At 39.0% G+C, this 12,651-nt stretch overlaps 1 protein-coding gene across 3 annotated transcripts in view; it reads right to left on the bottom strand.

The window, feature by feature from the left end:
- Positions 1-3,964: 3,964 nt before the first annotated feature.
- ABCB7 (ATP binding cassette subfamily B member 7) overlaps positions 3,965-12,651 on the bottom strand; it is a 35,555-nt gene continuing 26,868 nt past the window's right edge. For all 3 annotated transcript variants that reach the window (XM_031594442.2, XM_090150140.1, XM_090150142.1), the window contains exons 14-16: positions 10,701-10,804; positions 9,028-9,135; positions 3,965-6,417 (exon numbers count right to left, since the gene is read on the bottom strand). In XM_031594442.2, coding sequence (XP_031450302.1) covers positions 6,199-6,417; positions 9,028-9,135; positions 10,701-10,804 — 431 coding nt within the window. In that variant the 3' untranslated portion in view covers positions 3,965-6,198. The remainder of the gene's footprint in view (positions 6,418-9,027; positions 9,136-10,700; positions 10,805-12,651) is intronic.

Here is a 12,651-nt window from a genome sequence, read left to right as displayed (position 1 = left end):
TTCAAAGGACACAGTACAAGCTGATATACTGTGTTCCAGCCTGTTTCTTCCTCTCCATAATGAAAGGAAAGAAAATCTCTTCTTTTCCCCCTCTACTCTCCAGGATAAGGCTGATAGCTTTACAAGACACATTTTAAGTTGGTGTGACATAAATGCTTTACTTGACAATTTTATAAAGGGCTACAAAGCATTGAAAACTGGAAATGAAATATGGGGGAGCTGAGATGTCACATTAGTCTTTCAACAACGGAGATGCTATTTTAAATTCTGTCTTAAGACACAACTGCTTTACTTTTTTTTTCCCCTCAAATAAAATATCTACTGTGCAACTTAGCACAACAGGCACTTCTTAAGGAGATCATACAATGAAGCACTAATATGTCTAAAGTTGTGATTACACTGTAGCCATAGGAAGCTTGTATAGTAGCTCAGTTAATTCACAGGCTGAATTCCATCAGCCTTACTTCCACTACTGCTCAGCTGTTTAAGACAGTTAATCACAATTCACCCTCTGGGACATGCCTCCAAGTCAACTTAGGAAGCTACACAGCCTAGCAGGCAGCTTGCCAGCATAAAGAGCAATATTTTGGGTAACAGGGACACTGGCAGGGTTGACCACACGCCATCTAGAAAAGCACTTTGTGTCTGATGGTGTCTTAGGCTCCTTCCTTACACACCCACAGAACAATATGCAGCAATACTTTACATACAGCAGTACTCCCACAGGGTATATATGACCAGAGACCTAGGGTCAGGCAGGTCTGCCTGCAGAGGACTGTTTCTCACTTCAAGTGCCCCTGTTGGGCTCTGGCAGTGCCCTGGTTGGAGACAAAAGGGAACTGGATGCTGGGTTGACCTTAGGCCATAGATTTTCCTTTCTAGGACCACAGGGTTGCTGTTGAGCTTCCAAAATGCTTGCGTCTTTTCCCTGAGTTTTGTTTCAACACCTGCAGAAATTGATCAAAAACCATAATAGGGATTTTAAATACATTTTTTTAGGCATTAACCACCTGAGGATTTTCTAAAATAAATAATAATTACTTAACAGTGCTGTAACGTAGCAGCCACGTTCTAGAATTTCAGTTCTACAGGATGCTCAGATTTCACGACTGACCTCTCTCCTTAATGAAACTGTCATTGAAATGATAAGACAACTGCATGTCAGGGTACTGCCAAATCACTTCACACCACTTTTAATCATTATTTCAGAAAAATGCCCTGGCTCCTCCCACGAGATACAAAAACACATCAGCGTGCTGCTATAAACACATCCCGCTGCCATCGGACCTCCTGTCCTGCACATTGGCTGAAGCCAGCACTCCCAGCAGCAGTCAGGGCTGAAGGCAGGGGAGGCTGTTTAGATGCCTGACTACCCAAAATAAACGCCGCATTACATTTTTCCCCACTGTGAAACATTAGATAATCAATAGAATACTAAACTGTCAGTTCTGCAACCACTGCGTGAACACAGATGGGATGTTAAATGAGCATGGTAACCTCAGAATGATTCCTAATTTATGTAAAGATTAGAAAATGCTAGATTTGTAATTACTGTTTTCCTTGATGCGCACATGCAACTAATAGAAGTCAGCACTAATAGAAGTTAGGTGCACACGTGAAGAAAAGCAACATACTCCCATTACAGCTCTTTCATTAATGACTTTTTTTCTTGTCAGTAAGCATTTATACAGCATTCCTGCAAAGGACTGTTAGAAGAGTTAAGGAGAAGCAAGTGAACCCTCAGAAACAACAGCTGGAAGTTGTTCATCCAGCACACACGACAAAAGCAGCCTGCTCCAGGATCTCACGTCCCTTCCTTATGGCCACACAGTGCACAACCACGCAGTGCTCAGTGACATCATTCTGAAACAGAACGACAGCAGGAGCAGGGGTTACAGCAGCTCAGATCCACGCAGTGCAGATACATTAGAAGAACTATCAAAGCTACACAAATAACATTTCCTTCTCTCGTTTCACAGTGAGAAACTTGAGTTATGTAACACGAAATCCAGTCGGAAATTAGACACGTTGTCACTTCAAAAGAGGGCTCAGGCAATTTCTTAAAACAGATCTGGTTCTAATGCTCTCTAGTTCAGTGCTAAGGAGGTAAAACAGTTCACTACGCTGTGTTTTTACAAATGTACGTTTAAGAAACAAACAGGCAAGCTTTTCAGCAACACCTTCCCCCTCACCAGCACGCCGCACCTAACACGAGTGCCCTTCATAGAGTCCTTACAGTTGGAGATGATCACTACGATCATCCAGCCCAATCACTCACCTACCACCAACCCGGCCCACTAACCACATCCCTCAGTGCCACCCTGACCTTCCCTCAACTCCTCCAGGGACGGTGGCTCCACCACCTCACTGGGCAGCCTGTGTCAGTGCCTCACTGTTCTGTTCTTCCTAATACCCAACCCAAACCTCCCCAGGCACAACTCGAGGCTTCCCCTACTACTGTTACCTGGAGAAGAGGCCAACCCCCACTCTGCCACAGTCTCCTTCCAGGGAGTTGTAAAGAGATTTTGCAACTCAGTACACTGAAGTTTAAAAGGCTGTAAAGCCAAGAGGAACAGAATTTGTATGTACTGTGCAAATTCACCTTTCTGATTGATTATCTGCAACTGTTTGCCTTATGCCAGCCCACAGCCCTATAATCTGTTGTCATTTTCACTGCCATTTCCAAGCACTGCACACAACTGCCAATTGACTAAAAGGGTCAATTCAGAGCTTCCCTTTCTGGGTGGAAGAACCACACTCCCATAGCTGTTATTAAAATAATTTTACCAGGACGACCATTTCTATTCACAAAGATAAATCCTTTATTTAATAACAATTATCTACACACAGACAAACAACAGGAGTCAAGGTAAGAAGTCTTCCATCAGGATTTTTACACCATATGATCTTAAGCTGTTCTTTTTGCATATGTATCAGCTTACTGTACAATATATATTTTACACTTCTGTTCCAAAAGGAGATTTGAACATAATTTAAAAACTAAATTTTAAGAGATTTGGTAACTGCTAATCCATACAATAGCACTGCTGGGAGGAAACTGAGGGATCATCTGCCAGGAGTCATGAATTTCCATTTCTAACAACCAAAACAAAATTACCTCTCCACCAACCATTAATTAGCTTGCTCACGTGGAGGTAAGAATAGCCAAAAGTGTATTGTCCTTAGAAGTTCATGCACAGGAATTCAAATGAAACTGGTAAGTTTGTAATTAATAGATGACTACCCACTGCAAAAGCAGTTTGGTTTTATGCCCATTTTTCCACAAACACTTTTCTTTTAGAAAGAGAGAATGAAAAAAATGAAAATGAAAAAACTGTTGTTTTTTTTTTTCACTCTAAAAATGCAAACAAAGGTCTTACAATGGGAGTAGACAACTTAAATTTTGCAAAACAAAACATCTCGAAGTCCAGGAACATTTCAAGAACTTGAAAAGCTTCTGTTTAGAAAAGCAATGTTCCAAGATGACAGAAAAGCAGGATTACCAAAATTCAGAGGTTATATCAGTTTCCTGTATGAAACTGTAAAGCTTTTTAAAGAAATATCATACGCTATCTTGGCAGTCAGAGAACTACAGTGAGTCTCCAAAGCCACGACTCTCCCACCATTGTGTTCTAAATGCCTGCTTAGAATGGTGACATTTTGGAGCCATTGCACATGAATGAAAATCCTAAACAAAGAGGTCTGAGCAAAAGTTTTACCTTCTAGCACAGATTCACAAAGTACTGCTACCACCTCCCCAAGCTGCCCTGCTCACAAGCTAGACATGTCACTCACTGCTTTATTCTTGCACCCATCTGATAGGATTGTGCAAAACTGCCAATGCCCGAGAATCCTCATTTGCTCATTTACAACTCTCTCCATGAGTTTTTCTGCATTTAACTTGGGAAGGCAATCAGGAGGAACTTTTTTTCTTTTTTTAAACCAGTACTCTTTTTTTCTTCCATTTCTTGTGTGCTGTTACTAAATTTACCATGGGAAAACACACTTTTGTAACCCGTGCCTTAAAAGCAGATAGACAAGCACATCACTCAAAGCCAGGAAGTTTTCAGGTATCTCCAAATCTGGTTGCAGAACTCTCTCAAACAAGTACTCTGTGACTACCATCCTCTCTCAGGAAACACCTTTGTTAAGAGCTCTGCTTAACATCAGACAAACGGCAGCACTTGGGTTGGCATAAAAAGTGATGGCAGAGACAGGCAAGAGCCTCACAGCTGTAACTAACCCACTGCCAGTTTAAATAAAGTCTTGACCACTTCTAGTACTTACCATCTGATATCAGTCCTTATCCCCAGCATGTAATACTAAAAATTCTTGGTGTGCTTGCAGACTCCATCCCCAGTGATCACATAACAATTGGCTCTCTATAATCACTTGCTCACCTGAAAACTTACCTTTACAATCAAATTTGGTATTAAAATGGCTTTGGGTTCAGACTGTTTAGATGATAATGCTTGTTCCTGTGCTCTCTTCAGTCAATTAATAGACTATCTAAGCCCTGCAATATGCGAAACTCTCCATCAAGAAAAAAAAGTAAAAAACACTTCCTTCAGACCTCTGACATTTCTAAAACTTCACCTTTCTAATCAGCCACGCTGCTGTTAGAAACTAAACAGAAAATAAAATAAAAATCTAAAAATTGGTGAAAATAAAATGTTAAGTTACAAGAATTCTGAACTGCCAATTCATTAGTAAGGCTCCATTTTGCTTCTGGACTCCAAGGACGAAAATAAGAGTCCTTGCATTTGATACAATTTTAAAATTATTTTAAACTGCTGATTGATAACAGATTCTTTCCCCCCTGTCATTTTAATAGTGAGAAAATGAGTGACTAGCAGAAAAGATAACAAAGGTTTCAGTTCCTTTAAGATGCTGTTCCTGTATTTGGTTTCAAAGAAGGGCTTAATACAAAAGAATAAACACTATTCAGAAATAAACTTCAAGCAGCATCAAAATTCAGTGCTTTGCAAGTGCCCATACTGAGAAATTCTGCATAATTTTACTAACACAATTATATGAATGTAATTATACTGGTATAATTTCTTAGAAAAAAAATAAGTTGTTTTTCAGCATCCAAGAGAAGGATGCTTTATTTAAATTAAAAAAAAAAAAAGTGAAAAAGGAATTATACAAGAGTAGCTAGTGAAAAATAAATATGGTCAACATGCCTGGAGAGAGAAGGCCTAAAACCACAATCCTGTAGTGTCCCAGGAATCACAAAGACTGAGGTTTTCCTGACACTGAAGAAGTTCTGACTATTGAGGCCTGGAGATGACTGCAACGCTTCCAACATTATCCAGGTCGATTTCTCCCACCAGTGACAACAAAATCCTGACAGTTCTTACTGCGTGCCAGTCGCTCCCTAATGCCATGACTGAAGTGAAAAAGGGAGACTGCATTCTGCTTTGCCTACTCAAGCAGATGCTGAGGATAAAGAATCCTGATCTTGGACTTCTGTTTTTCATTTAAATAAAAGGGAAGGTTCATTTAAATAAAAGGTTCTTTATATTTGCATACAATATTTTGCATGTTTTCCATGAAGTGACATGATATTTTATCAATTCTAGATTTTTGATAGCTCTTAAAAACACTGAATTCTCTTTTGAAGGAATACATTTCCTGATGGTCTAGTAGCACAGGTGTTTTCTGAGGTGGATTATTCCAGTGCTTTGGTTCCTACTAAGAACTTTGAATATTTTGTTGATGCTTTTCTTATTCTTTACAGGAAAGACTTCCTACTAGACCACCACTCACGAATTTAAACTGCATCTTCCTCAACAGCAACCGAGTTCAACTTAGCCCAATTAAAACATGACATTTATCCATCAATGACAGTAAGAAATAACGTAAATCAAGGACAAGTCTGTTTGCAATTTAATAATCCATCTTGAGCATCTACCAGAAGATTTGACCAATGCCTACAAATTGCCATTAAATACACTCTTAGTTGAGACATTTGAAGTTTATGAAAAAGCTTAGCTCTTACAGATGCCAGTGAATTTTAGTTTTGTAAAGATGCAGAATTATAACTCCTTTGGTTGAAATTATGCCCCTCAGAGTAACTGTAAAAACCAAGAACTGCAAAACCCAGGAGGTTTTTGAATGGTGACTTAAAAAAACCAAACAAGAGGTGCATGTCACTGTTTATCTTGCGTAGAAAAGATTAATCCAGAATCATACTTAGCATGAACAGTTTCCACAGCCTTTCACGCTATTGATAATTTCTTCTTGCAGTTTCTTCCTCTCCTCCTCTTTAGACATCTGGTTATTTCTCTCTCCCCAGTTTGGCTCATTATGACTATTTAGTACTTTGCTGCTCTGCGTATGCCACATTTCATAATAGAGAGTGCTGGGACTTGCAAGAAGGTCTGCATGTCTACCACGTTCTGCAACTTTACCCTGCAAAAGAATGGAAGTGAGTGAGTAACAGTACTACCAGACCTCTGGGAATATAAGTGCTGCCAGCACTCGGGCCAAAATTTTACAATAATTCTTAATTAGAAGCAGGGACAGCAATGAAGAGCTGACTGCGTGTGCACTGAAATACACGTCGTTATGCTGTGTGCTGAAAACAAGGAGCTGAGTTCTTCTCAAGCAGGAGTACAGATGTCTTCTGTCTACCTGGACAAAATTTAAAGCCCACCAACATGAGAAAGTTTACTATCTAAACTGAAAGAGCTCTTTAAAAAAAGCACAGAACACTGTAAGAGGAGCAGTGTGATAAACTGCTACCAGAAAAAGGCCCACAAACCTAACAAAATAAACAGGTAATTGGCTTGGTAAGAAATAAGCTACATTGAAGCTAAGAGAAAAGAGCATGCAGAGAGGGAATTGTACTAATAAACAGAAAGCATTTAAAATCAAATACTAGAGACAACTAGCATAAATGGTGCTTTTAGATGGGTGCTCAGTTGCTTCTGTCATTTTAAGTGCCATCATGAAAACTGTGTGCATTTAGTTCATCTGTGCTCTTTGTTTTGAAGAGCAAAGCTGATTTATTGACTATCATCACGGAAATGGGAAGGCAGAGTTGGGGAAAATTCAAATCCTACAGACATTGAAGCAACAGTGTTCTTCAGAAAAAACACCAACCCCACCAATCTGACTCTCATCCTTCTGATTTGAAAGATACATTTACATTTGCTGACTTCAAATTAAAATAATGTATTCGTTCTCCAGCTATTCTTTCTTTTGGGAAAAGACAGCTACATGGATTTTGTGTTAGTTCCAAGTTCTGATTTACAATTAAATCTACCTCCTTGTGACAGCTGCTGATGAACATGCTGGGAAACAAAATTGGGTCTTGTCACTTTTATTACTAGTCGTGCTGGTGGAATCTGAACAAATACACACTTGACCAACATAAATGCAGAATTTATTTTAAAAATGGAGTGGTTAATTTAGAGAGTTCAATGTAGCAGAGACTGGGCTTTTGAATGATTAATTTTTTTTTTTTTTAATAAATCTTGAACAATCCCTAGAAATTTATCTCCTCCATTCAGCTTTGCAGCATGAAGATCAATGTCATTAGTAGTGTTTGTTTACTCATTTAAGAACGATTCTGATTTTATCTAGGAAAAGACACTCAAATTGTAATGCAGTACTTGTACAGCCAAGCAAAAACAGCCATGGTCACCTCATCACCTCATTACAGTCATTGAATGAGCACAGCATTTGTCCATCAAACTGGGGCAAGAAGCAACTTTCTGCTGAGCACCAGTGCTGCCTCCTGAGGCACTGTCAACTGAAAAGTAATGCACCACACTGCCTTACTCATTTACAATCTCTATTACACTAAAATCATTCATGAAAGCGAGCACCCTAGCTGTTTTACAGCTCTAGGTTGTGCTTTTATTTTTAATTTAACAGTTACAGGGTAGCACAAAACACATTCTTCAGAAGCTGTGAAAAACTTGCATTGAAAACAAAAAGTTGGAGACTGCCTTGTTACATGCTGAAACACGTTTGCAAGATGTAGTAACGTGCAGTTACACCAAGGATACACCTTAGAAAAAGATCTTTCAGCAACAGCCAAAAAACCAAAGTGGAAAAAACAAATTAAAAAAGTATTATAAATGAGTTCCACTACTTCACTTTAACCTCATGTGAAGCTGAGGTTTGTACAGCAAAGATAATCACAAATGTGACCCTCACATAACATTTTGTTCTAATTCTCCATGAAATCATCTAATGCATTGCAGGAATGATTTATTTTCTTCTAGATACACACATTTTTGTCACTAAACACATCTGTGGTCACAAGCATATATATGTATATATATATATATATCTCAACTGAAATAAAAGAATACAGAAAATATCCTTTTTATATCTATATCCAGCTACAGGCAACTGAAGAAAACGAACATAGGACAGTGAATTTTATGCAAAGGCTGAACAGTGATATTAGTAGATCAAATACTGAAACTTTCCACAGAAGGGAAGCATACAGGAAGGGAATAATTACAGTTTTCTGCAGGAACAATAGAGAATGGGGTTGAGATTCGCAACAATTAGATTGAACAATCCTAAACAGCTTTATCTGCATGGAAACAGAACACATAGGACTCTCTTTTGCCCTTGAAATGAAAAAAAATAATGGATGTATTCGAAAAAACTGGCACTCGCTGAGTAATGAGAATAAAGCATCAATTGGTTTCATAATGCGTTCCCCCAATCTGACAGCAGCATGTAATAAATCTGATTAGAAACACGTAACATTAAGCCAGTCCCAAAGCATCAAGTGAAATTTGCCAGAATCCACATAAAGAACATGTAGCTAAAATGCAAATGAAACAAAAATGCATGCAACATACAAGAGCTGAACGTGCAAGTTTCTGTAACTAAAACTGTCAGTTGCAAAGAGAGCTGGATTTTCCTAACATGGCTCATCTCCACAGAAAGACTTTTCAGTAGCTTGGCAGAGGTTGGTATTTCAGAATGGACACAGACTCTCTAAAATGAACACTGAGATTATGTGGGAATGACAGGTGCCAGCACCAGCCTCACCTTATCCAGCACAATGATTTCATCTGCATCAACCACTGTTGAGAGCCGGTGGGCAATGAAAACTGATGTTCGGTGTCTCACCACATCCCTCATAGCACTGAGAATATTCTGTAAGATTAAAATACAGACATATTTTTACATGCTCCTAGACTGTATAGAAGAAATAAAATCTGGAAATACACAAGTTACTGAAAATGAACATTGAGAAATTCCTCTAATACATCTAATGCTATACCGTAGCAATAAGAAAGAGCTAAGCTATACCTACAGAAGAAATAGAAAGAGTCCAAGCACAAAATGAAGTCTAATAAAGGACTAATAAATACATGAGGAATGGAAGGGGAAAAGGAACAAAAAAAGTCTTCATTCACAAAAAAAATGCAGATATCCCACAGTACAAAGCTTTACTTGATTTCAGGAAAAGCTCTCCTGTGCAGCCATGCTACGAAACCAACATAATTAGCAGTAAAGACATAAAAATAATAATAAAAATGACTTTCCAATTAAGGAAAAGTTAAGAAAAAAACCTCTCAATACCATGTCAACATAGATACACCTCAGGACTGCTCAACTGTGTTCCATTCCAAACTGCACTCAGATGCAAGCAGCACCAACTGGGGAGTTTGTGTCCCCACTACAGTAAGTGAAATGCCCACTTATTTCTGACAAAGGCAAGCATTCTGCAGGGAAAACATTCCAACTGAAATGAAAATGATTCATTTTCATTTGCTGTCTTTAAAGTGCAGCTCTGCTGCAAAGCTTTCAGCTTTATGATTCTTGCCATAAACAGGGGAAAATGAAAGAAAGAATCAAGCAGAACTGCATATGTTACAAATGTTTCTCATCCAATGGGGAAGCTGTACTATATTTGAATGAGGTGCTATATAGGTGTACAGTTAGTACTCTGATTTCCTTACACCTGGAAAATGAAAGTAATTTAGTGATTATACGTCAATAAATTCACTCAATAATTTGCATAAGTGAACACAAACACAGCTCTAGCTCTAGCTTCTGATGACAGTTTGTGAAATTACTGCTGGTGCTGAGAGTTGTGTGTTTAAGCAAAGATGTAGTTATGAAGCCTGATGCAGTTACTGTGGTAGTGTCATGACATCTATGTCACAACACTCTGATGTTTCACAGCCCTTCCTGTGAAATGAATACAAATTAATACCAGCGCTGCAGGTTACGCCTACCTGATTTGCATCTCAGAAAGATGCTGCACAACAAACAAGAGTTTCTGCTCTGCACGACGTCACAATTATTTATAAGATGATTGTATTGGATGCTAAACATCATCTGAACACCTTTTAACGTGAACTGGAAAGCTTTACACACAGTCCTCGGCCACACTGGGTGTTCATAATGGCATTGAGAAAGGAATGTTCAATGGTGAATCGGACTCCAACAGTATAAAACAGAAGGTATATCCAGAGATACAGCTGATATCCTTTTACCACGTTTCTAAGTGGGCAGAGACACAGTACCTCTGCTCTGGCCTTTAAGAAAAGGGACCAAGCATAGGATCTCTTCACAGCAACCCTAAGAAAACTAATTTCAGCAATCTGACAATAAGAATAGAATTCTTTCCGAGAGGGAACAGACAAGGAAAAAGGATCAGAATCAGACATCATTACACCACTTAAGCTTTACATTTCTTTATCCCAATTTACCTCTTCTGTAATTGAATCTAAGGATGATGTCGCTTCATCATAGAGAAAAATATGTGGTTCCTTTAACATTGCTCTAGCAATTGCAACTCTTTGCTTTTCTCCTCCTAAACAAAGCAGGGAGAGGGAAGGAAGAGGAAAAAAGATGAAGTTATAACCGTGACCTGCAGGATATTCCAGATTCAACAGCAAACACGACTGTTTTGTTGTTTTGTTTCATTTTTTCAGTATAGATCATAGCTGCTACTGATGAAGGCCTGTGCATAGGTTGTGTAAGTTCTCACACTCTGGTAAATCTAAAGTGATTCAATATGGCTTACAGTCTTAGAAAAGCAAATCAGACTGTTTCACACATGCTGCAAGGCAAAAGCCTCACACAGGAAGCTAATAATGGCAGTGCATGGTAACTTACTCCACACAGCAACGGGCATGCACCCATTTGCCTGCTCTAAACTAATGCCTCATGCATTACACGAACAAATATACATCCCATTTTCTCTCACAAATTAACCATACTCTGTTCATGCCTGCTGTGTTCTATTCCATGCATTCTGGACATGTATTTTTGACTCCTTCAGTTCTCTCCTTGAAGTTCATCTATCTTTCTTGTCCTCTATGACCAAACCCAACAGCTTTAACAAGCAAATTTCCATTTAGGAACACAATTAACACGGTACTGAAAACCACCCTCATTATGCAACCTACCGCCTTTTGGTTTTTGATGTGACCAATTTTCAGACTTGTTTCCTTGCTTCACAACTCTTACAGACAGTGTGTACCCAAGAATAACTCGGGACGAGTTTTACAGACAGGAAAACAGGTGCATTTGAGAACTTAAAATCTGCTAAACATTTGGCATGCAATACAAACATTCGCATTCATGCACTTGTCCTCCATTGTTTCATTCAAGACTGTGAAATATTCCATTTAATATAATTACATTCTTGTTAATGCTCCATACCTATTAGGAGAGAACATGCTTTAACAAATCATTTAAAAGGCTGATAATAATCCCGCAGTTCAAATTTTATCTGGCTTCAGCAGAACTCAGTAGCAAATAGAACTGTACAATTTGCTCAGTCTATTTTAATGCTCTCTCTCTTTTAAAGCATAGATATTGACAAGCTGTGAGTCTTAAACATGATTGAAAGTCACACAACGATAACAAAATCCAAGGTCTTTCTTTACATTAGCAGAATACAGACTTGTTTCACGTTCTTCTCCACTCACATTCAGGACTGCTGCAGTGTTTTGTTTTGCTCACAGAGTTTTGTGTTTGGGATTGCTACAGCTCTATCTACTAAAAAACACTGAAATGCATTCTTGAAGAAGCCCAAGCTACTATATTTCTGTGTAAACCACAAGGCATTCCAAACATGTAGTTGGTCAAGTCCTCTAGAAATTACTGCTTTTGGGAGGCAGCAGGACAAACTTTTCATCATTATCACTGTCCTCTGCAGTTCAGCTAGTATCTATTTTATATCTTCTACTCACTCATCCAGACTTGTGCTTCACATTTTATTTCCCTTCTAACCTTCTCCATATTTCCTTTTCACTGATGTGCATGTTTTGTCCTGCACATATTTTCTGGATACAGAATGTGACCTCTGATCCTGTTTCAGAGAAACCAAGACTACACCAGCTGCATAGTAAGAAAAAGCCACATAGAGCTTGCTGTCTTTGCAAGAGGCAGCATCACTGCCAGAACCTGTTCTCCTGGGCCCTGCCTCTGAGCCCACCATGCCTAACCAGTCCCACATCCTCTGAAGAGCCAGCATTGTTCCTGAACAACCTCAATACCTTGGAATGTCCAAACTCATTGAGACAGACCCGACCCATCTTATCTATAGGGCATACCTCATTCCCAGCAGAGCAGAACGGTCTCACACCACTGCTCCATCCTACATGCAAATGGGAACAGTTGACCCTTACGCTGTGTCTTGAGGTGGAAGAA

Source organism: Phasianus colchicus, chromosome 14 (genome assembly GCF_987193195.1).
Source record: "Phasianus colchicus chromosome 14, bPhaCol1.hap1.1, whole genome shotgun sequence".
In the NCBI taxonomy this organism is placed as follows: Eukaryota; Metazoa; Chordata; class Aves; order Galliformes; family Phasianidae; genus Phasianus; species Phasianus colchicus.
This window is presented reverse-complemented; position numbering and strand designations above follow the sequence as displayed.